General features: G+C 38.4%; 2 protein-coding genes and 1 pseudogene across 2 annotated transcripts; all 3 read left to right on the forward strand.

Moving 5' to 3' along the window:
* The first annotated feature begins 274 nt into the window (after positions 1-274).
* Positions 275-2249, forward strand: LOC112670203 (beta-defensin 131A-like). Its single transcript, XM_025463846.1, has 2 exons — positions 275-393; positions 1974-2249. Exons 1-2 carry the CDS (start codon positions 275-277, stop codon positions 2122-2124), a joined length of 270 nt encoding a protein of 89 aa, XP_025319631.1. The 3' UTR covers positions 2125-2249.
* A 2136-nt stretch (positions 2250-4385) lies between these two features.
* Positions 4386-10554, forward strand: LOC112670204 (Y-box-binding protein 1-like; annotated as a pseudogene).
* On the forward strand, positions 10505-13621 carry DEFB134 (defensin beta 134). The gene is made up of 2 exons (XM_025462897.3): positions 10505-10647; positions 12676-13621. Exons 1-2 carry the CDS (start codon positions 10590-10592, stop codon positions 12816-12818), a joined length of 201 nt encoding a protein of 66 aa, XP_025318682.1. The 5' UTR covers positions 10505-10589; the 3' UTR covers positions 12819-13621.
* Positions 13622-24695: the final 11074 nt, after the last annotated feature.

Genomic DNA, 24695 nt, shown 5'->3' on the forward strand with positions numbered 1-24695 from the left:
ATAATAAAGTGGTTAAAAAATAAATTAAAGAAAGTTTCTCTTTATTAAAGTACTGTAACAATGAAAGACATTATATAATTAGACAGTACACAACCCCCAAGGTGTCAATGACTCTAGCCACTGAACATCAATAGTCACTATCATCTCCAAGAGAGAGACAACCAGGTATTATGGGCCCTCCTGACAATGCCCACACACACAGCACCAACTATGGTACAGCTGATGCCAGGAATCAAACAGGAGTCTCATCCAGTCTCTTAGTCCAGTTGCCGGTATGCTGAAATATGGTGGACACAAGAACAGGTTCAATTCTCCAAGAGTATGCAGTCAGAAAAATATCAACTATGAGAAACACTACAGCATAAATATCTCAGGTTCTTCAATAGAAAAATTGTAAAGAAAGGATTTGGGGGACGCCTGTGTGGCTCAGCGGTTAAGCACCTGCCTTCAGCCCAGGGCATGATCCCGGGGTCCTGGAATCGAGTCCCCCATTGGGCTCCCTCTGGGAGCCTGCTTCTCCCTCTGCCTGTGTCTCTGCCTCTTTCTCTCTGTCTCTCATGAATAAATAAAATAAAATCTTTTTAAAAAGAAAGGAAAGAGAGAAAGAAAGAGAGAAAGAAAGAAAGAAGAAAGAAAGAAAGAAAGAAAGAAAGAAAGAAAGAAAGAAAGAAAGAAAGAAAGAAAGAAAGAAAGAAAGAAAGAAAGAAGAAAGAAAGGAAGGAAGGAAGGATGGATTTGGGAAGGACCTGCAAAATAAAGGGAATAGCGAAAATTATAATGAGAAGAAAACTGAACTATAGTGGTGTGTAGGGCTGAAACCCAGATAATAAAACTATTTTTTAAAGTAAGAAATGATCACTATAGAGCTTAGACGCAGGGTGCCTGGGTGGCTCAGCCAGTTAAGCCTCCAACTCTTGGTTTCAGCTCAGCTCTGATCTCAGGGTGGTGAGATTGAGCCCTGGGTGGGGCAGGGAGTCTGCTTGAGTTTCTCTCTCCCTCTCCCTCTGACATTCCCCTCCTCCCTTGCTGAAATAAATAAATAAACCTTAAAAAATATTTCTTTGGGGGCAAAGGACAGAAGGCAATGCATATGTCACACACACACACACACACACACACACACACAGAAAGAGAAGGGGAGAGAAGAAACAAAGTGAGACAGTATGACTTATGGGAGTTTGTGCAATCTTAGGAATTTCCTCAGTGAAGGAGACATGGCTTTGAGCCTAAATGTACGGGACAGCTAGAACCAAGATTCAGCTTTCTCTATCCTCTTCTTATTCTCAGCTGATGATTTCCTTTTATTTCATCAAGAAAGTAAAAGCACCAAGAGATAACTTCCTCATTTTCCCATCACCATATGCCTTCACCCAATTTTATCTTACTCTGTCTTCTCTCCATTTTCTGGTTTAAGGTTAACCCTTCTACTTATCACTAGATTTTTATCCCCACTCACTTTTTTAAAATTTTATTTATTCATGAGAGACACAGAGAGAGTGGCAGAGACACAGGGATAAAGAGAAGCAGGCTCCATGTGGAAGGCTGATGCTTGACTCGATCCTGGGACCTCAGGATCACACCCTGAGCCAAAGGCAGACACTCAACCATTGAACCACCCAGGTGCCCCCTATCCCCACTCACTTTTTTAAAATGTCACTCCTGAACTCAAAGATTGTTTCTTGCATCACAATTCCCCACCCCTAAACAAATTATCCATTTTACACAGAAATATGCCATAACAGTTATCATCGAAAACTCTCCTCTTCAGCTTACTTTCTCATTTATATACCCTATGGAAGAGAGCTTCATTTATCTCTTTTTCATATCTCTGCTCTTCTCTCCTGAATTCTTTTGTTATTTTTTTTTCTGAGCAAGTTCTTGATTGATGTTGTTTTCATTTATTATAAAACACTTCGGATGTTAAAAGATACAAATTAAAAATATTTTTTAATTTTTTTTCTTTTCAAAGCCAGGACCTTTTTTTTAAAAGACACATGCTCTTTAGAATACTTGAACTGCAGAATGAAGTGCAATCCCGACGAACATGCAATTAAATACTGTGCTGACTGGACCATCTGCTGCAAAGCAAAGAATACGAAATTTAAGAGGAAAAAGAAGTGGTGAAAAGTCCAACTTCATCTTCTTCGGCTTCCAGGAAAAGAAACTGAAAGTATTTAAAACTCTATTTTCTATCTAAGGATAGTTAATATGATGGATAAATGAAATTCACAATGAATATATGTTTAAATGGTAAGGATAAAGTAAATATGAATTTTATAAAGGCTTACGCTCTTTTTTCATGTGTGCACTTTTATATTAACTTCCTTCATTTATATCCACCACCATGTTGTTGTTTCATCTATAATACGGTAGCCCAACCCCATAATGTACCGTCTGACCTGGGGCAAGTTCTGTAATCTCTCTTTACGTCAATTTCCTTATCTACAAAGTGAGATAATAATAGTTCCTACATCATGGTGTTAGGAGAATTATATTAGTACATGCAAAGTTCTTAAGCAGTGCCTGACCCCGGTGTAAGCTCTTTGTTAACTGTAATTTCATGAGACCAGATAATGTGATCTCTTCTATAGCTTTTTGGAATCTATTGAATCATTCCTTGTGATCTGAGATAAAATTGATATGTTAAAATTTCACATGGTTTTGAAAATAAGGTATATTTTCTATGTGTGAGATACAGTCTTATACAAACATATTTATTCAACGCTATTATATTTCAGTGATCTAGGACTAGAACAGTGGTAGTGAGGATTAAGAAGAAAGAAGAGATTCAGGAATGGATTTCAGAAGTAGAATTAACAGAATTTAGTGGCAATGGGATATAATGAGAAGAAGGTATGAAAGGTGATACTGTGATTTCAAAGCTAGCAAAGTTATGGTGAGCAATGCAGTTCACTAAACTGGAGAGGCCAGAAGAGAAAGTAGGTTAGAAGGAAAGAGGGAGAGTCATTAAGGAGGTGCTTTGGCAAAATGGAGTCATGCAAGGCATATAGATATGAGTCCACTGTGCACCTTTGCAAAAATGTAACTTTATTTTTTTAATAAATGAACCTAATTCTTTTTTTTTTTAATTTTTATTTATTTATGATAGTCACAGAGAGAGAAAGAGAGAGGGGCAGAGACACAGGCAGAGGGAGAAGCAGGCTCCATGCACCGGGAGCCCGATGTGGGATTCGATCCCGGGTCTCCAGGATCGCGCCCTGGGCCAAAGGCAGGCGCCAAACCGCTGCGCCACCCAGGGATCCCCAATGAACCTAATTCTTATTATGAACCTCATTCCTCCTGGTCACAGAAACTTAAACTCAGTGTATTCAGAATTGCTTGTTTTCTCTAAATTATTTGTAAATTCAAGACTTAAGCAGTGGTGAGGCATCTGGGAAAGCACTGATGATGTTAACATTACTAAGACAATCAACATTCCTACCTGGTCTTCAGTCACCAGCCAATGTACAACAGCTAAGTTGCGTCTTGTTCTTTTAAAAAAAAAAAAAAAAGATTTATTTATTTGTGATAGAGAGAGAGACAGAGAGAGAGGCAGAGACATAGGAGGAGGGAGAAGCAGGCTCCATGCAGGGAGCCCGACGAGACTCGATCCGGGTCTCCAGGATCGCGCCCTGGGCCAAAGGCAGGCGCCAAACCGCTGAGCCACCCAGGGATCCCCTGCTTCTTGTTCCTGATAAAATTCTTAAAAACTCTTTGGGTGAAGCTCATTCTTTAGTCTATGCGATAACTCTGCCACTCAAGCATCGTTCGAGCTTGCCAGAAATTCCAGGGGGAGTATCTATTGCTCCACCACATCCATGGTGATCCCAGTCATACAGGATTCTACTACTACTCTCTTCCCATGCTGAGGGAACCCGTATGAGGGAAGGGGGACAAATATCTACCTCAGATCTATCTACCAAAGAAAACCAATCAATGCTGTGTTATGGTCTTGCCACCTCGCTGAGCTCCACTCACACAAGGAAACACGAGTGCACCATGACATCAGACTCTACCCAGAGTTTCTACTCTCCATCACCTCCTCCCGTTTCCTTTCCCTCCCACTTTGTGGAATCCAGGACTGGAGAGAAAAACAATGACACTTCTCCCCCCACTACCTGAGCTGTTCATCTTCCTTCATGCCCATTTTATCCTTCTTCCTCTACCTTATTCAAGACTTGGTTTAGAGAAAGAATAAGCTCTTCATGCATCTGCATTCTCCAAAATCTGTCATAAAATCTGAGTCCAAGAGTTCCTTCCAGTGCCCAAGTGAACATAGTCTCTTTTTTTAAATTCAGTTTAGTTAACATATAGAGTATTACTAGTTTCAGGGGTAGAATTTAGTGGTTCATCAGTTGCATATAACACTCGGTACTCATTACATCATGCCCTCCTTAATGCCCATCTACCCAGTTACTTCATGCCCCCACTCCCCCTCCTGTAACCTCAGTTTGTCTCCACCTCATGTGGGACCATATCCTGCCTGCTCTATTCTCACAGCTTTGTCCCACACCTGTATCTTTCTCATGCCTCCGAATGCACTGAACAGCTGTGCAGATTGCTCACTGCACAAGCCTCGGGGCATCATTCACAGAGGCAATGAGGTGAGTTGCACAATGGTACATAATAGCTCTGTGGGCAGCCTCCATACTTTATATATTGTCTTTGTCATGTCAGAGTCCCTCAGAGGCTTCCTTGAGTTGGCAGCTCTGAGCTCCTTTCCCCATTTCTAAGAGTCTTGCACAGAGATGTATTTCTGTATTATAAGAAAAAAAAGTTCATTATGACAAGTGGTAATTAATGTGTGTCTAAGTATTAGGGAGAAGCGTGGGGAATGATGAGGAGAGGGGAGCCATGGAGCATACAGGCCTTACATAAAGGGTAACTTCTACTCAATTCTAATAGATTCTTGTCATGCAGAGAATGCCAAAAGAATGTTGCCATATCTTCTGGTTTATTTGATGGAAATAGAAATCTGGATTTTTAGGGGGATCAGGCTGTCTCAGTAGAGCCTAGGACTCTTTTTTTTTAATCTTCCTTGAGTGTTTTTTAATCTAAAATCTATTAATTAAGGGGCACCTGGGTGGCTCAGTGGTTGAGCATCTGCCTTTGGCTCAGGTTGTGATCCTGGGGTCCTGAGATCAAGTCCCACATCAGGCTCTCCATAGGGAGCCTCTTCTCCCTCTGCTTATGTCTCTGCCTCTCTCTGTGTGTCTCTCATGAATAAATAAACAAAATCTTTAAAAATAAAAAATAAAATAAATTAACATATAGTGTATTATCAGTTTCAGAGGTAGAGTTTAGTGATTCATCAGTTGCACCCAGTGTTCATTACATCACATGCCCTCCTTAATGCTCATCACCTAATTAATCCCACCCATCTTCCCTCCAGCAACCCTGTTTGGTCCCTATAGTTAAGAGTCTCATGGTTTGCCTCCCTCTCTGTTTTAATCTTATTTTATTTTTCCTTCCCTTCCCCTATGTTTATCTGTTTCATTTCTTAAATTCCACATATGAATGAGATGATAGGATATTTGTTTTCTCTGACTGACCTGTTTTGCTTATCATAATACCCTCTAGTTCTGTCCACATCATTGCAAATGGTAAGATTTCATTCTTTTGATGGCTCAGTAATATTCCATTGTGTGTGTGTGTGTGTGTGTGTGTGTACACCAGATTTTCTTTATCTATTCATCTGTCAATGGACATCTGAGTTCTTTCCATATTTTGGCTATTGTGAACATCATCTTTTGACATGCAGAAGTCTGTTCTTTGTTTCTCTCTTTTTGAGAGGAAAAGGTACACATTGTTCAGAATATAGTAATGGTCAATTAAGTGTTTTAGACTTTTGAAAACAGGAAAAAGATGAAATGCTTTTTAAAAATATTGTTAAAATCAAAATCTAACAAATTAGTAAGAAATTTCCCAAACAAAATCCAGGTGTAGGGAGGGTAGGCAAATTCTAAGATAGCTTCCAATGATTCCTGCCTCCTAGGATCCATGCTTTTATGTAATCCTTTCCTGTTGAGCCACTCAATTCTAATGGATTGTATAGAGTTGACTCTTGAACAATGTGTGTTTAAACTACATGGCTCCACTTGCAGATTTTTTTTAATGAATATATTGGAGGGGCTCCTGGGTGACATCCAACTCTTGGTTTCAGGTCAGGCTGTGATCTCAGGGTCGTGAGATTGAGCCCTCTCACTTCCCTGCTCTCTCTCTGTCTTTAAAATAAATAAATCTAAATAAGTAAATAAAAAAATAGGAAAACTTTTTGAAGATTTGTGACAACTTGAAAAAACTCACAAATGAACCATGTAGCTGAGAAACACAGAAAAAAATAGGAAAAAGTTAAGTATGTCATGAATGCATAAAACATATGTAAATACTATTCTATCACTCTATCACTTACTACTATAAAATATATTATAAATAATATATTTATATGAATATATAAGTATGTCTGCCTCTCTCTCTGTGTTCCTATGAGTAAACAAAATAAAACAATATTTAATAATAAATAAATAAATAAATAAATAAATAATAACAAAGAAGACAATACTCCATACCATAGTCTATGGAATATCCATCTATAGATAGTCAGATATAGCTTAAAATATTTTTCAAATATTGAAAATATAAATACAAATATTAAAAGATAAATACAAAATTCATGGCAAAAATGGGTCTGCTTAGGTCAGGGGAACAAATAGGGGATAAAATATATTCTTCTTTTATTTCATTTATCTACTTTTCCTTTCATTTTATATTTCTTTGTACCTGTTGTATCAATTTTTAAAATAAAAATAAATGTGAAACAGGCAGACATAAATAAATAAATCCAGCATAAGACCGTAATAAAAACAAACAAACAAAAAAAAAGGAAATTCATCAACCCATTGCTGCAGCTACACCAGCAAGTGTAAAAGTTGCACTTTTTTGCAAAATACTTTTTTTAAAGATTTTATTTATTTATTCATGAGAGACAGAGAGAGAGAGAGGCAGAGACACAGGCAGAGGGAGAAGCAGGCTCCCTATGGGAACCTAATACGGGACTTGATTCCCAGGCCCGGAATCACACCCTGAGCCCAAGGCAGATGCTCAACGGCTGAGCCACCCAGGCATCCCTGCAAAATACTTTTTAGGTCATAATGAAAATGCAGCTTTTATGTAGCAGGTGTAAGATTGCTATAAGAAGGCATACTTATAGACTATAATGTGATTAGAGAAAAAGCAAAGTCAATTTAAAGCAAAAGGAAGGTGAAGAATCTAAAGCTGGAAATTTTAATTCCAGCAAAGGATGGTTTGATAATTTTAGAAGGAGGTTTAACTTTTAAAATGTCATGATAACAGAAAAAGAAGCTTCTGCTGACTAAGAGACAGTAAACAAATTCCCAGATGCAATGAAGAAAATGTATCTATTCTAGCATATGGGTTAAAAGAAAAAACTGTCAAAAATATTGCTACAATATTTTGTTAATGAGTACAAAATATAAAGAGATGCAAACAGGAACACCAACAACATAAATTATAGTGATAAGAAAATAAATGTGTGGATTTTTTATGCAATTAAAGTTGTTATTACCGGGATCCCTGGGTGGCGCAGCGGTTTGGCGCCTGCCTTTGGCCCAGGGCGTGATCCTGGAGATCCGGGATCGAATCCCACGTCGGGCTCCCGGTGCATGGAGCCTGCTTCTCCCTCTGCCTGCGTCTCTGCCTCTCTCTCTCTCACTGTGTGCCTATCATGAATAAATAAAAAAAAAAAAATTAAAAAAATAAAAAAATAAAAAAAAATAAAGTTGTTATTACCAACTTAAAATAGACTTAGAACTATAACATGTATGATGACAGCTTTATGGTAATCACAAGGTAAAAACCTGTAATAAATACACAAATAATAAAGAGAAAATAATAAAAGAATACCACTACAAAAAAATCAGTTAGCAAAGAAAGACAGCAAAAGAGGAAGAAAAGAATTTAAAAACCTACGAAAAAAGGAGGCACCTAGATGACCCAGTTGGTTTAGCACCTGACTTCAGCTCAGGTCTCAATGGAGACATTCAAATGGTCAACAGATAAATAAAAGGTCTTCAACATCACTAATCATCAGGGAAAATCAAATCAAAATCCAGCAATATATTATCTCACATGTGCTAGAATGGCTATTTTTTTTTTTAAAGGCAAAAGATACGAAATGTTGGCAAAGGTGGAAAAAAAGGAACTGTTGAGCACTATTTCTGGGAATGTAAATTGAGACAGCCATTATGGAAAAGAGTATAGAGATTCCACAAAAAATTAAAATTACATGTGATCAGCAATCCCATTTCTAGGTACATATCCAAAGGAAAATATATCAATATCTCAAAGAGTTAACTGCACCCTTGTGTTTGCTGCAGCATTATTTACAATAGCCAGGATATGGAAACAACCAAGTTCCATCGGCAGCAGGAGTGAGAGAGCCCCAAGAGAGCACTGAGCAGCCCCACCACTGCAGCCAGCTTACTTACCATCACACCGTGGAAGGAGCCCAGCTGCCACAGCCGGCCCCACTCACCATCACCTCAACCTTGAACAGCGAGGCCCAGACGGAGCAGCTACCTACCGCCTCTCTCTCAGTGCTGCCGACACCAAGCCCAGCACCACCAGCAGCCCCAGGCCTCCTCATACCAGCAGCACCTGCCAGTGGGGACAAGAAGGTCATTCAAGGAAGGTTTTGAGAACATACGGTTTCATCAACAGAAATGACACTAAGGAAGATGTATTTGTACACCAGACTGCCATAAACAAAAATAACCCCCAGGAAGTTCCTCTGCAGTGTTTGAGATGGAGAGACTATGGAGTTTGACGTTGTTGAAGGAGGAAAGGGAAATGTGACAGCTCCTGGTGGAGCTCCAGTGCAAGGCTATAAATACACAGCAGATGGTAACCATTACCCACGCTATTCACGCAAGTACCTGCAGCAGTACCAGAATAGGGAGAATGGGAAAAGGAGGGCTGTGCACAGTTCCCACCTTAGGACATGGAGACCCTATGGGCGTCAACTCTCCTGTGCAGGGACAAGCGGTGGAGGGAGCTGACAAGCAGGGTGCAGGAGAACAAGGTATACCAGTGAGACAGAATATGCATCAGGATTATAAACCACAATTCCACAGGGGTCCTCCTTGCTAAAGACAGCCTAAAGAGGACAGCAATGAAAAAGAGAAGGAAAAAAGGAAAACCAAGGAGAGGAGACCCAAGGTCAACAGCCACCTCCATGTCAGTACCAATACAACTTCAATTACCCACATAGACACCCAGAAAACCCTAAACCACATGATGGCAAAGAGACAAAAATAGCCAATCCACCAGCTGAGAATTTATCTGCTCTGAGGCTGAATAGGTTAGGGCTGTGTAAATACTGGTTCACCATCTCTACCATCTATACCATTGTCTGGTTTACTCATCCAATAAGAAGAAACGAATATGAAATTCTGGCAATAAGAAATACGTTTGAAGCTAAAGATCTTAAGTGCTTTGTTTTGGCCCACTTACCACATAAATGGAACTATCTGCATTATCTATGCAGCATGGGGTTTTTATTATTTTTACCTGAAGATGTCTCTTTTGGTAATGACAAATGTGTTTTCAAAAAAGGGGGGGGGGGGGGGGACACCTGGGTGGCTCAGTGATTGAGCGTCTGCCTTTGGCTCTGATCATGATCCTGGAGTCCTAGGATTGAGTCCTGCATCAGGCTCACCACAAGGAGCCTTGCTTCTCTCTCTGCCTATGTCTCTGCCTCTCTTTCTGTGTCTCTCATGAATAAATAAATAAAATCTTTAAAAAAAAAAAAAAAAAGAAAGCTTGAGCTTTTTTCTCAATATACCTTTAAAGTTTTTAAGTTGTTTCATATCTGGCCAAGTTGAGATTTTTAAGAGTCTCATTTTTAATTTGTAATAAAATTTTACAACTTGATTTTTTTCAAAAAAAAAAAAAAACAAAAAGCAAACACCTGTTAATAAAGGTCTTAAATAATTGTCAGAAAGAAAAGATATGAAAACAACCTCAGAGACTGTCAATGCTAAGTGGATAAAGAAGATATGGGATGGGACACCTGGGTGGCTCAGTCGGTTAAAAGCCTGATTCTTCGTTTCAGCTCAGGTCATGATCTCAGGATGGTGAGATCCAGCCCTGCATGGGGCTCTGTGCTCAGTGGAGAGCCTGAGATTTTCTCCCTCTCCCTCTGCCCCTATCCCCCTGCCCATGTGTGTGTGCACATGCTCTCTTTCTTTCTCTCTCTCTTAAATAAATAAATATTTTTTAAAAAATATTTTCTTTTCATTTGCTTAAAAAAGAAAAAGTACAGTTCTCAGATCTCCAGGAGTACCTTTGGAAAATGCAGGTGGGGGAGCAGTGCCTTTGTCAATAGGAAAAGCTGTCAAACGGGAAAGGGCTGTCAATTTTTTCCTCACATAAGCATTGCCAACTCCTCTGCCTCAGGGAAGATCAGTGACCTGAGAGGTTTGTATGGGAGGGCGCACTCAACCTTCTCTTACTATACTCTGACAGCCAGAGTAAGATCCTGCCACCAGCCTCAACAGAGGCTCCCAGCCATGAAGCCTCTCCTCGTTGTGCTTATCTTGCTCTTCTTTTGGGACCCAGTGCTGGCAGGTAAAATGGGGAACTGGTGTGGCGGGGAGGGAGTCATTTGTCTAGAAGAGCAATTCCGCCAAGCAGACCTATAAACGTCTTCCCACCATGAATCCTTCTATTTTCAAAGTAGGAATCAATATCAATCGGTTTGATGTTAGCAAGACCTGAGCTTAAATCTTGGCTCCCCAGCTTGTGTTAGCCATGCAGTTTGAGACAAAAGTCTAATTATCTCTGAATCTTAGTTTCTTCATTCACAAAGTGGCAATAATACCAACCTCAGCGTCTTGCAAGGATTAAATGTGATAATGTTTGGAATAGGCCCGTATGTAATATGTACAGTACTGACTCATGAGAGCTATCATTATATTGTCATTAGTAATGCCCCATCCTGTTTTGCCACTATTGTTTACTCTCCAATTTAGGAACATGTCTAGGCATAATAGTCAAAACCAGCAAATAGCAATAACACAATTTGTTAGGCTTTCTAATTTACTGAAATTGTTCATAGTTAATTTATTACCTGTAGATGCCTTAGATAACAGAGAAACAGATTTGGAATTGCTTGTTCCAAAAGAATTAATAAGCTTTATGTGCTAATGAGATGAGATAGCAAGTAGAGAGACATGAGAGACACGGAGCACTGGCTGGTCTCAAACTTTAGCTTGACGATATTCATTACTGACTTTTGAAGTCTCTTCTTGAATATTCTCTTCATTCAGTGCTACTGAATCAGTCCAAATACATATGTTATAGTATCCCTTTAATTTCTCACCCTCCTGCAAGTAATCTCTAGGAAGATGAACCACATTTTGGGGTCAGGTGACTCAATAGGCTGGATTTAAGAATCCATACAATCCAGGCCTCTTGAAGCTGTTGATGAGACTAATTCCACTATGGTTTATGGGGATGGATTCATGGCCTCTAGACAGCCAACAAGGTAGTCTACAATGTTGCCTTTAGTGCCCGACACATTCCCAAAGCTCATCACTTCCATAGGAATTTCTTGTCATGTTATGTAAACCTCTACATTTCATTTTCTCAGGCTTTCATCTTGCCAGCTAAGTAACCCTAATCCCTTTTCTCCCTATAGGATGGTTATCCTCCAGGGCATGATGACATGCATAGGATATGTGTTGACTCAAAATTTCTACAGATGATCAAATATTTTACACTTTTCATTTTAACACCTTCTTACATATAGAAATAAAGTTATTCATATTTTGATAATTCTACAGAATAGCATGTCTATAAAAGTATAAACTCAGCTCAAAATGCCTTGGGCCCCAGTAAGATATAGTAAATCTTCAGAATATATTTCATCCTCCCCTGAACTCATAATGTCACCCTATGCTGCAAATGCTTCACTGGACTTGTCATGTTTTCTTCTCTCTTGTAGATATTTTGTGTTTCTTCTCTTTTTCATCTAGACTGAAAATTCTTTGACATTAAGGTCTATATCATACTCAAATCTGTACCCCAACAGTACCCGGAGTTATAAAAATTGGTTTTGTAATGAATACATAATTAAATAATGAGTGAATGACTACATGCATAGGTAACCTGATTGAGTATATTAACTGACCGATTTGGGCAAACTTCCAAATTACCAATTATCTTAGCTCAGCTACCATAACAAAATGCCACAAATTGTGTGGTTTAAACAAATATTATTTTCTCACAGTCCTGGAGGCTGGAGGGTCCAAAATCAACTGTAGGCTGATTCAGTTTCTGATGAGAGCTACCTTCCTGGCTTTTAGACAGTCAACCTCTCCACCATCCTACACCCTACACTTACAACCTCAATTAACTTTAGTTACCTCTGAGACTCCCTCTCTTCAAATATAATCAGATTGGAGTTTAGGGTTTTAACATATGAATGGAGGGGGAGGGGGAGGTGAAGGGAAGCTGTAGGGTTTTTTTTCCAGTTACAGAAACAATCATTATAATCAAGTCTCCTTGGAATCCAGTTTGATAAAAATGGAGGTACTAATTCCACAGTCCAAAGAGACTCATAGTGAATTATCTTTCCATTCATTTTCTTTCCAGGTTTGAATCCACTGTCATCAGAAATACACAGGAAATGCTATGGGAATGGTATCTGCAGACTTGAGTGCTTTACAAGTGAAATGTTAGTTGACTACTGTCTGTTTCAACTAGAGTGCTGTATCAAAGGAAACCCGGAGCCCTGACAGGAGAAGCCAGTGAATGCCAATTAACTTGAATATCCTTGACATCCTCTCCACCATCTTTTACACAGTCAGAGAATTTAGATTAAACTGTGACACTGTGATGTGCCCACAGCTGTTGGGTTTTAGTATTTTTTAAATAAGCCATCAGAATCTTGTGTTTGAAAAGCTGAGCTGCTGCCTTCCTAAAGACAGCTAAGCTTCTCATGAAAACTTAGGATATATTTTCTCACTTCAAAGTGATATCTATTTTCTTCTCAGCACCTATTTCTCTCTTTACTCATAGAAAGGATGTCTTAATTATTTATAGAGGCTTCAAATTGTAGAAACATCATTTTACACCTAGGCTTTACCCTACCATTCCTTCAGCTCCCCATTCACCTTCTCTGTGGACTGTGCATCTTAGGAAAAAGGTCTGCCCTGGCCCCCTGATGACCTTGTATATTTCTCACTAAACTACATAGGCAAGGTTTAACTGCCAAGCTGGCCCAAGTCTTGGCTGAGTTGGACTCTGTAGTTCTTCATGAAACACAAGGGAAAAGGGCAGTCATAAACCAGGTTCTCAGCCCTTCCTGGTTTCAGAAAGTGAAAGCATAGTACTTTCCACCTCAACCTCCTTAGGTTCAGCTACAGATTATCCAACCACTTGGCTATGGTTCATAGTTGACTCCTCAGCAGCAGAGTGACCCAAAATCTCTGCTATCCATCATCTGGCCCCTTTGTTGGGTGCATCCTGTAGCACTAGGAGGTAACACCATGCTGATCTTGCTTTGTTGTATGTGTAAGTAATAAATTTTCTAAGTTCATTTGGACTCACTGTTTTCTTTACCAGCCAAACTTATGAAGATGTAATAGGCAAAACTACAACTTCTTTGTGGTGCTGGTTATCCTACTAACTATAGTGATTCTATTGAATATCTGCCTAATTGCTCAACACCATCAATCTACATACAGATGCATGAGTGTGGAGTTCTGCACCTACTGTTCAGCACAAAGGGTCCACTGGCAAAGAGGATAGATTCTGGATATGGAGCAATTTTCTTTAATTTCAGTGCTGAATACATCACATTGAATGATTTTTGTCAATAGATGAGTGGATGGATCAATAGATGAATGGAGGGATGCCTGGGTGGCTCAGCGGTTAAGGGTCTGCCTTTGGCTCAGGGCATGATCCTGGGGTCCCAGGATCAAGTTCTGCATTAGGCTTCCTGCAGAGAGCCTGCTTCTCCCTCTACCTATGTCTCTGTCTCTCTTTCTGTGTCTCCTAAAAATAAATAAATTTTTAAAAATCTATAAAAAAAATAGATGAATGGATTTCAAAGATAGACTGCGTGAACTTATTCCTGAGAATGTTTCAAGTAAAAAGAGAAAACAAAAAAATAACATACATACACACACACACACACACACACACACACACTGGAATATTGGTCATAAAAAACAATGAGGTCTTGCTATTTGTAACAACATGGATGGACTTAGAGGGCATTATGGTAAGTGAAATAAGTCAGACAGAGAAAGACAAATACCATATGATTTCACTTATATGTGTAATCTAAAAAACAAAACAAATGAACAAACAAAATAGACTCTTAAATGCACAGAACAAACTGGTTGCCAGAGGAGAGGTAGGTTAGGGGATGCTGAAATAGATGAAGGGGATTAAGAAGCATAAACCTCCAGTTATAAATAAAATAAGTCACAGTGATAAAAAATACAACATAGAGAATAGAATCAATAATATTGTGATAATGTTGCAAGATGACACCTGGTGACTACACTTGTCGCTATGAGCATTGAGTAATGTGGAAAATTGTTGAATCACTATGATGTGCACCTGAAACTAATATAACATTGTATGTCAATTAAACTACAATAATAAATAAGAAGATAAACTAAAGAAAGAATAAAAGTGATATGACATTTTTTATTCTAGAAGTTGGAATAGAGATTCTGAGAAGACTCAAGAACTATTAAAGGTCTGTCTTTAAGGAAATTCATTTTTACTTAGAGTTGACTTAAATAAGAAATGCAACTGATACGTATCTATTAGCCAAGAAGCCGGTGAACTAGAATTGCCTATAAAGATTCAGAGATCAGGGCAACAACCACAGAGATTTTAACCTGATCTTCTCCTTCCCTCAGCTTATCTTGAGTGAGACAAGATAGCATAGAGAAAATCCATTGCTTTCCCTAGTGTTCCCAGGGACTGTCTTCACCAATTCCTTCCTGTGATCATAAGCCAGGAGGATAGAAACATCCTCTACTCCCTCCTCCTTTCATATGTCACGCGATGTTGGGACAGCCTCCATAGTTTGAAAGTGTCCTAAAATCAGATAGAATATAAAAATGATCATGTAGGGCTGCTTAATTGGATTGGAATCCTATAAAGAGCAGGGTGTTGATTTTCTGATGCTTGCTATTTCAGAACATTTATCATTCAGGATTTGCATTTCAAATCCTGTTAGCTTGTCTAAATATTGGAAGCCCCCATTCATTTGTATATTAGCTTAAATGTGCAACTCATGCTCTTCTGAGTCAATAACTATGAATTATTTGCTTTACTCCAAAGAGTGCATTCTCTTTTTTAGTTTCTCAAAGAGCAATTTTGAATTGTCAGGTAAATGGCAGATTTGGATTGTCTTGTCTTTGGATTTAGTTATTGAAGAATTTTTGTGACCTTTTGTGATGTCATGTTTCCTTCATTCTCCATGCTCCTTGGAGCTTGTGTTGCTGATCTCACAGCTCAAGTAACAATGTCCTCCTCCAATCATTACTAGCCGCATTCAGATGGGAGATACTTTTTGTTGGTATATTTTGCCTATCTGGGGCTTTCTCTGACCTTGTATGATACAACTGCTCCATACTTCAAATATGCAGTTTTAGAAGAATTCTTAAGTTTTTATGTCTTCTCTCAAAATTCAATGCACCAGAGTGATTGCTAGAAAACTTGTTTTCCCAAAGGTAGCACTACAACCCAAAATTTTGATTTCTCCCTTGTCGTAGATTTTGGCTTCCCTACTGTATGCACTCCCATCTACCAGGGCTCACTCTCGCCACCACCCTTAGAAGCACATACAAAGAGCCATTCACAGAGTAGGGAAATATGAGTTTGGCACTCAAGAAATTAGGAGAGCCTGCAGGCCAGGTGGTTACCATTACACATCTATTAGCATGACCAAAATTCAGAACACTGACAGCAACAGTGCTGGCACGGATGTGGAGTAACAGGAACTCTAATCATTGCTGGTGGGAATGCAAATGGTACAGCCCTTTCAGAAGACTGAGAGCTTCTTTAAAAACTAAACATACTCTGATCATATGATCTAGCTATCACACTCATTGGTATTTATCTCCAACAATAAATGTAACAAATGTTATCACTCTAGTGCAGTATGGTGAAAGTGGAAGAGGCTGGGCAGGGGGATGGGGGAGCAGTGAGTAAATGGGAATTTTTTTTTTAATTGTTATTTATTTATGATAGTCACACAGAGAAAGAGAGGCAGAGACATAGGCAGATGGAGAAGCAGGCTCCATGCACCAGGAGCCCGACGTGGGACTCGATCCCGGGTCTCCAGGATCGCGCCCTGGGCCAAAGGCAGGCGCCAAACCGCTGCGCCACCCAGGGATCCCAGTAAATGGGAATTTTTTGGTGAACTTAAAACTGCTTTAAACAAGTACAATCTATGTTGATAGTGGAGGCTGGGCAGGGGGAGAGGGGGGCAGTGAATAAATGGGAATTTTTCAGTGAACCTAAAACCATTCTAAACAAGTACAATCTATTAAAATACCAAAAAAAATAAGGAATGATACTAATATATCAGCTGTTAATACATGATACAACATGGATAAATGGCAAATGCATTATGTTAAATTTAAGAAGCCTAATTTCACTGGTTACATGCTGTTTGATTCCATTGCAATGCCATTCTGAAAATGGCAAAACTATAGGGCCGGAAAACAGGTCAGTGATTGTCAAGAACTGAGGGCAACAGGAGGTTTTCTACAAAAGCATATGAAAAAATATTTGGGGATGACACAATTGCTCTATACGTTGGTTGTGGTGTGGTCACACAACTATGTTTGTTTGTCAACACTTAAAGATGAACACTCTAAAAGAGGTTATGTTTACTCGACGCATATTACTCCTTAAGGAAAACAAGTAAGAAAGTGTAAAGTTTTTTTTAAAAGAGTAAACGTATCTTTATTTGCAGATGACACAATTGTTTATGTAGAAAATCATAAAACATAACTCAGAAATATTAGAATTAGTGAGTTTAACAAAGTTATAGAATGCAAAGTTGTCATAAAATCAATTGTATTTTTATACACTAGCAGCAAAAGAAAAATGAAAAGCATTGCAGCAATAAATAAAAGAAGACCTAAATGGAAGACATATTATATTCATGAATTGGAAGACTCAACATTGTTACAAGGTGTCAGTTCTTTCTAAAATGACCTATAGATGCAACATAATCCCAGGAGATTTTTTTTTATTGAAAACAACAAACTGACTCTAAAGTTGATATAGAAATGCAAAGGATGCGGCACCTGCGTGATTCAGTTGGTTAAGCAGCTGATTCTTGATCTCAACTCAGGTCTCCATCTGAGTCATGAGTTTGAGCTCCACGATGGGTTCCATACTGGATGTGGAGCCACTTAAAAGAGAAGAAAGAAAGAAAGAAAGAAAGAAGAAAGAAAAAAAAGAAAGAAAGAAAGAAAGAAAGAAAGAAAGAAAGAAAGAAAGAAAGAAAGAGAGAGAGAAAGAAAGAAAGAGAAAGAAAGAAAGAAAGAAAGAAGAAAGAAAGAAAGAAAGAAAGAAAGAAAGAAAGAAAGAAAGAAAGAAAGAAATTAAGGGAAAAAAAGACAAAGGACCTAGAATTTTACATGATATTGAAATAGGTAAATCAAACTATAGAAATATCACTATATAAATTTAAGACTTATTATGAAAGGCAGCATGATACTATTTAAGGATTGACTAATGGAACAGAATGGAGAACCCAGAAATTTGATTTAGTGCAAAGTTGCCAAGGATATCAAATGGGAAAAGAGCAATATCTTCAATGCATGCCTGCTGGAGCAACTTAATATTCACGTAGAAAAAAAGAAATACTTTGTCCCCCACCATATTCAAAAATTAATTCTAGATAGATAATAGTAGTAAATATAAAATCTAAGTTCACAAGAGAACAGAGAAGAATATTTTTATGACTTGGGATAGGCGAAGGTTCTTAGGACATAATAAAACAATAACCCAAAAAGGAAAAACATTTATGAATTTGACTTTTAACAAAATTTAAGACTACCAAACATCAAAACACACCATTAAAAAAATAAGAGGAAGAAAAATGAAGATTAAGAAGCCAATAATAAAAGAAAAAAAAACAATAAAAATGGCAAAAGATGTAAACATGCACTTGGCAAAAGAAATATAGAAATTGTCAAGAATCACATTAAAAATCTTTTCTTGGGATCCCTGGGTGGCGCAGCGGTTTGGCGCCTGCCTTTGGCCCAGGGCGCGATCCTGGAGACCCGGGATCGAACCCCACGTCAGGCTCCCAGTGCATGGAGCCTGCTTCTCCCTCTGCCTGTGTCTCTGCCTCTCTCTCTCTCTCTCTCTCTCTCTCTCTGTGACTGTCATAAATAAATAAAAAAAATATATTAAAAAAAATCTTTTCTTTTGGTCAGTAAATGCAAACTATGGTGACATTGAGATATCACTGCACATACACACTGCAAAGGCTAAAAATTAAATAAGCTAATACCACCAAATATTGGCAAGAATGTGGAAAAACCAGAACTGTCATATATTATTGGTAGAGGTATAAAATGTACAGCCACCTCAAAAAAAGCTCTCAAGGGCAGCCCTGGTGGCTCAGCGGTTTAGCGCCACCTTCAGCCCAGGGTATGATCCTGGAGACCAAGAATCGAATCCCACATCGGGCTCCCTGCCTGGAGCCTGCTTCTCCCTCTGCCTGTGTCTCTGCCTCTTTCTCTCTGTGTGTCTCTCATGAATAAATAAAATATTTTTTAAAAAGCTCTCAAGTTTTCTTATACAATTAAATATACATCCATGCAACAGAATATTTGGAAAATTAAAAATGAAATATCGGTTCATGCTACAACATGGATGAATCTTGCAAATCTTATACTAAATGAAAAAAGCCAGTGGGGAAAAAATCCATATTGTATGATTCCATTTATATGATATGTTCAAATGAGGAAAATCAAAAGAAGACTAGTGGTTGGCCAGTGCTGATTGAGGATGTAAAGAAATAGAGAGTCTTAGGAGTCAAATTGTATCTCCCAAAATTCATATTTTGAAGTCCTAATTCCTAGTACCTCAGAATTTGACCTTCTTTTAAAAGACTGTTGTAGGTATTAGAATGAGGTCATTAGGATGGGCTCTAATCCAATATGATTGGTGTCCTTATAAAAAGGACAAATTTGGACACAGATATGCACACAAGGGGGAAAAAAAACACATGAAAATACAGGTAGAGATTAGGGCAATGTTTCCATAAACTGAGGAACACCGACAAAACGTCTAAAGCTAGGTGAGGGGCTTCTAGGTGGCTCAGTGTTTGAGCATCTGCCCTCGGCTCAGATCGTGATACTGGGATCCTGGGATCCAGTCCTGCATCGGGCTCCCTGCAGAGAGCCTGCTTTTCCCTCTACCTATGTCTCTGCCTCTCTCCGTGTGTCTCTCATGAATAAATAAATACAAATCTTAGAAAAATAAAAAATAATTCTAAAAAGCTAGACAAAAAGCATGAAGCATCTTCTCTCTTCCAGCCTTCAGAAGGAACCAACTTTGCTGATATCCCAATGATATAATACATTTCCATCATTTAAGCCACCTGGTTTGTGGTACTTTGTTGTAGCAGCCCCAGCACACTAACACAGGAAGGACTGTGACAGAGTTTCTTTGGGGAGTGATAAAAACATCCTAAAAAAAAAAAATCCTAAATTTGGTTGGGTGACAGCTGCACAACTCCGTGACTGTGCTAAAAAGCACTGAATTGTACAATTGTTCAGATTAAGAGGGTGAATTTTATGGTATTGTAGAGTGTGAATTATACATCAGTAAAAATGTTTCAAAGAAAACTAAACTAAACATACAACTACCCTATGTCTGAGAAATTCCATGCATAGGTATTGACCCAAGAGAAATAAAAGCTTATCTTCACAAACAGATTTTGTGAAGAATCTATTTTGAAACGGATTTTCATTGCACCTTTAGCACAATAGTTAAAAAGTAGAACCACCCAGATGTGTATCCAGAGAAGAATGGATAAACAAACTGCAGTAAACCACACCATAGAATAGTACTCAGCAATGAAAAGGAATGGACTATAGATACAGGCAACATCATAGAAGAGCCTGAAGAGTTATGTATATGGAGGGAAAAATTAGAGTGCATACTCTAATGATACATATATGTGAAGTTCTAGAATAGGTAAACCTAACCTATGATTAATATAAAACATAATAGCAATTCTCCTCAGGAAACAGAAAGTTGTGGCAGATAACTGGAAAAGGGAATGAGGAAACTTTCTGGAGTGATGTAAGTGTTTGATATCTTGATAAGGTTCAGATTACATAGGTACATGCATGCAACAAAGCTCTTTGAATAGTCCACTTAAGATCTGTGTATTTCATTGTATGTAAGTTTTCTAATGTAAAAAAAAACTATTGCACACTAATTAATGATATAATTTTGAAGTATTTAGTGACTAGTGTACTGATGTTTGTAACTTACTTTGAAATGCATCCATAATTAGATGGATCAGTGGATAACTTTTTTACATCCACAGAAATAAGTTTTTTGTGTGGAGCTAAAGGCCTGATATTGGCCGTCATCTGTTGGCATAAATTCAGTTGTATGTGAAGAAAGAGATGTGAAGAAAATATTTTGCAAATGTTCCTGGAAGGAGTGAGGAATGTGGAGTCAGTAGAATGGTATCTCTTTCCTTTCTTGGCCACATAAACATTTGCTTGAGTCCAGTGCAGAGTCTGCAGGAAGTAGCAGTAAATGCTGTTTTCAAAAGGGACTCTGTGAGACCTGAGGCCATGAGTAGCATTGATCCGATGCTGACATGATGAAAACAAAAACAAAAACACAGCACAGCATTACTTACTATCTCAGTATGAATTACAGCATGAGGCTGGCTCAGTGGAGTCTGCAGGGAATGTGGCAGTCCTTTCTTTTGCCCTACAGAATATGAAGAGACATCAGTGTGAACAGAGCAGTACCAATCTGTGACAGCTACAAAGGGAAGATCCCACCTCCAAATTTCCAAAAGTAGACACCAACACCAGGACTCAAACAAGAAAAGCATGAAAGAATTTTTAGAGAGGTCTCAGAAGACATATCCTAGGGCTCTGGTAGACAAGATGAAGTAGACAAGATGAAAAGCACAACCTAGTATATAACTCCATCACCATTCAGGGGCCTGGTGGAACTCATATATCACAGATGGCTATTAAGTTAGAAAAATTAATTCTAGCCTATTTTAATCTACTCTATTCCACAAACATGTATGGATCGAATGAACCCACAATAGCAAACACTAAAAAAGGAAAAGAAGGCAAAAGAAAAGGGGGGAGTAAAAAGGAAAAAAATAAGGGACTTTCTGGGTGGCTCAGAGGTTTAGCACCTGCCTTCAGCTCAGGGCGTGATCCTGGAGTCCTGGGATCAAGTCCCACATCAGGCTCCTGGCATGGAGCCTGCTTCTCCCTCTGCCTGTGTCTCTGCCTCTCTCTCTCTCTCTCTCTCTCTCTCTGTGTGTGTGTGTTTCATGAATAAATAAATAAAATCTTTTTTAAAAAAAAGAAGAGGACAAAGAAGGAGGAGAAGTAGCAGTAGATGTTGTAGAAAGAAGAAGTGGAAGAAGAAAGGGAGAAGAAGGTGGAGGAGGAGAAAGGGAAAGGAGAGGAAGGAGAAAAGGTCCTGTTTATTGGTTGTAGTAGATAAAGAAGGAACCACCAATATTACCTACTCTTCCCAACTGAACAAGACACTCTCAGGATGGATGTAACTGATGGCAGAAGTGATGTTAATAACATTAAAATATGAGTTGCCTGTGTATATCATCACCTTTGTCCTTTTCTTAGAAGAGCCAAAAGACTCTAATTCAGTCTTAGGAAGTAATCTGCAAGGGTGGGTACCTGACTCATCAAAGCAGTCATCAAAGCTCCATACTTTGACAATGTCCCCTCTCAAGAGTTTGCCCATCAAGAGCAAATCTATTCCTTCTTTCCTTGTCATATTGGAAGAACTGCTTCTCTCTCATTGGCTTAATTCTTCCTAAACCTATTCAAGAAATGGGGTGGGGGTGCCTGGGTGGCTCAGCGGTTGAGCATCTACCTTTGGCTCAGGGCATGATCCCAGAGTCCCAGGATCAAGTCCCACATTGGGCTCCCTGCATGGAACCTGTTTCTCCCTCTGCCTGTGTCTCTGCCTCTCTCTCTCTCTCTGTATCGCTCATGAACAAATAAATGTTTTTTAAATAAATAAATAAATAAATAAATAAATAAATAAATAAATAAATAAAAATTTTTAAAAAAGAAAGAAAGAAAACTAAACCCAAAGAAACTTTAAAATAAAAAAGAAATAGGGGACTGCTCTTGCACTGTTGGTGGGAATGCAAACTGGTACAGCCACTCTGGAAAACAGTATGGAGATTCCTCAAGAAGTTAAAAATAGACCTATGACCCAACAATTGCACTATTGGGTATTTACCCCAAAGATACAGATGTAGTAAATGATGAGACATTTGTACCCCAATGTTTATAGCAGCAATGTCCACAGTAGCCAAACTGTGGAAGAGCCATGATTTCCTTCAACAGAAGAATGGATAAAGAAGATTATATATATATATATATATATATATATATATATATATATAAATGGATATATATATATATATATAATTGATACCTACTATTTGCTTCGACATGGATGAAACTGAAGGGTATTATGCTGACTGAAATAAGTCAATCAGAGGAAGAGTCATCATATGGTCTCAGTCATATGTGGAATATAAGAAATAGTGAAAGGGACTATAAGGGAAAGGAGGGAAACAGAGCGGGGAAAAATTAGAGAGGAAGACAAACCATGAGAAACTCCTAAATCTGGGAAACAAACAAAGGGTTGTAGAGGGGAGAGGTGTAGAATGGATGGGGTGACTAGGTGAAAAGGAGGGCACTTGATGGGATAAGCACTGGGTTATATGTTGACAAATTGAATTTAAACAAAATATTTTTTTAAATGGGGGCTGAATTGCTATTAACTTGAAGGATTTATCTCGCTTATGATGATAAAATTTAACAATATTTAAGAATGGAAACATTTTTATGGTTTGGTCATAGCAAACAGTACAAAATTTCTCTATGCATTACAAGTTACAAAATCCTCCTTGTTTAAGCATAAATACATTCAACATTATTTTATTTTATTACTTCCAATGTCAAATAATGAGAGTTTCTTAGGAGGTTCCCAAATAGAAAAGGTTAGACAATCCAATAGAAAAATGGATAAAACTCTTGAATTTTATCCATCACAAATAAGGATATCTAAATGGCCAATAAATACATAAAGAGGTACACAGCTTCATTAGTCATCAATAAAATGCAAATTAAAGGGATCCCTGGGTGGCGCAGTGGTTTGGCGCCTGCCTTTGGCCCAGGGCACGATCCTGGAGACCCGGGATCGAATCCCACGTCGGGCTCCCGGTGCATGGAGCCTGCTTCTCCCTCTGCCTGTGTCTCTGCCTCTCTCTCTGTGTGTGTGTGACTATCATCAATAATAAATGAAAATTTAAAAAAAATAAAAAATAAAAAAATAAAATGCAAATTAAGGCACCACATGCCTTCACTTCACCACTCTTCAGAGTGGAGAGAATAAAAAGACAGAAAATACTAGTTGTGAAAAAGGATGGAAAAAAGCAAGAAGTGTCAGACACTTCCTGGTAGTATAAATTGATATAACCAATTTAGAAGACAATTTAGCAACATCTACTAAAGTGGAATATATGCATGGCTTATAACTAGCAATTTCAATCCTGAGTATATACCCACAGAAATGCTTGTATATAAGCCTCAAAAAACATGAATGTTTATCACAGCACTATTTATAAGAGCCAAAACCTAGAAACTGTACAAATGACCATCTACACAGGAATATTCAAATATTCTCCAGTGTAATACTATACAACATTAAAAATGAATAAATTGACAATGTCAGTTAATGTCATAAAATAATGTAGATTAGAAGAAGCCAGGCACAAAGTATTATCTTCTATATGATTCTCCTTATATAAAATTCAAAAATAGGTGCCAGGGTTTATGCTATTAGAAACCAGGCTAGATATTATCCTTTGTGGAATAGTGACTAGTAGTGACCAAGATATTGTAATATTCTCATTTCCATCTGGGTGCGGTTTACGTGAGCATATTAAATTTGTGAAATTCACGAAGCTGTTTACTTGCTATTCGTATGCTTTTCTGATTGTATCATACACTTCAAAAAAAGTTTTTAGGAAATGCTTAATAAGGAATAAATTAACGAAAAGAAAAATAGTGAAGACAAGAAATTTAACCAAGAGATTATTTCTGGGGTGCCCGGGTGGCTCAGTCGGTTGAGCGTCTGCCTTTGGGTCAGGTCATGATCTCAGGGTCCTGGGATCGAGTCCCACATCAGGCTCCCTGCTCCAAGAGGATCCTGATTCACTGCACTTGTGTTCTCTCTCTTTTTCTGTCTCTCAAATAAATAGGTAAAATCTTTTTAAAAAGAAAAGAGAGAGATTATTTCCATAGGAAAGACCTTGAATTGCCTCTAAATAAAGAGAAACAAAGCAGACACAGAAACGCAGA

The sequence above is a fragment of the Canis lupus genome, chromosome 25 (genome assembly GCF_003254725.2).
Source record: "Canis lupus dingo isolate Sandy chromosome 25, ASM325472v2, whole genome shotgun sequence".
In the NCBI taxonomy this organism is placed as follows: domain Eukaryota; kingdom Metazoa; phylum Chordata; class Mammalia; order Carnivora; family Canidae; genus Canis; species Canis lupus.

Coding starts and splice junctions, on each gene's coding strand:
- LOC112670203 (XM_025463846.1), top strand. CDS start 275: ATGCTGAAATATGGTGGACACAAGAACAGGTTCAATTCTCCAAGAGTA. Junction 394..1,973: donor GGTTCTTCAATAGAAAAATT/GTAAAGAAAGGA, acceptor TTTCAAAGCCAG/GACCTTTTTTTTAAAAGACA.
- DEFB134 (XM_025462897.3), top strand. CDS start 10,590: ATGAAGCCTCTCCTCGTTGTGCTTATCTTGCTCTTCTTTTGGGACCCA. Junction 10,648..12,675: donor TTGGGACCCAGTGCTGGCAG/GTAAAATGGGGA, acceptor TTTTCTTTCCAG/GTTTGAATCCACTGTCATCA.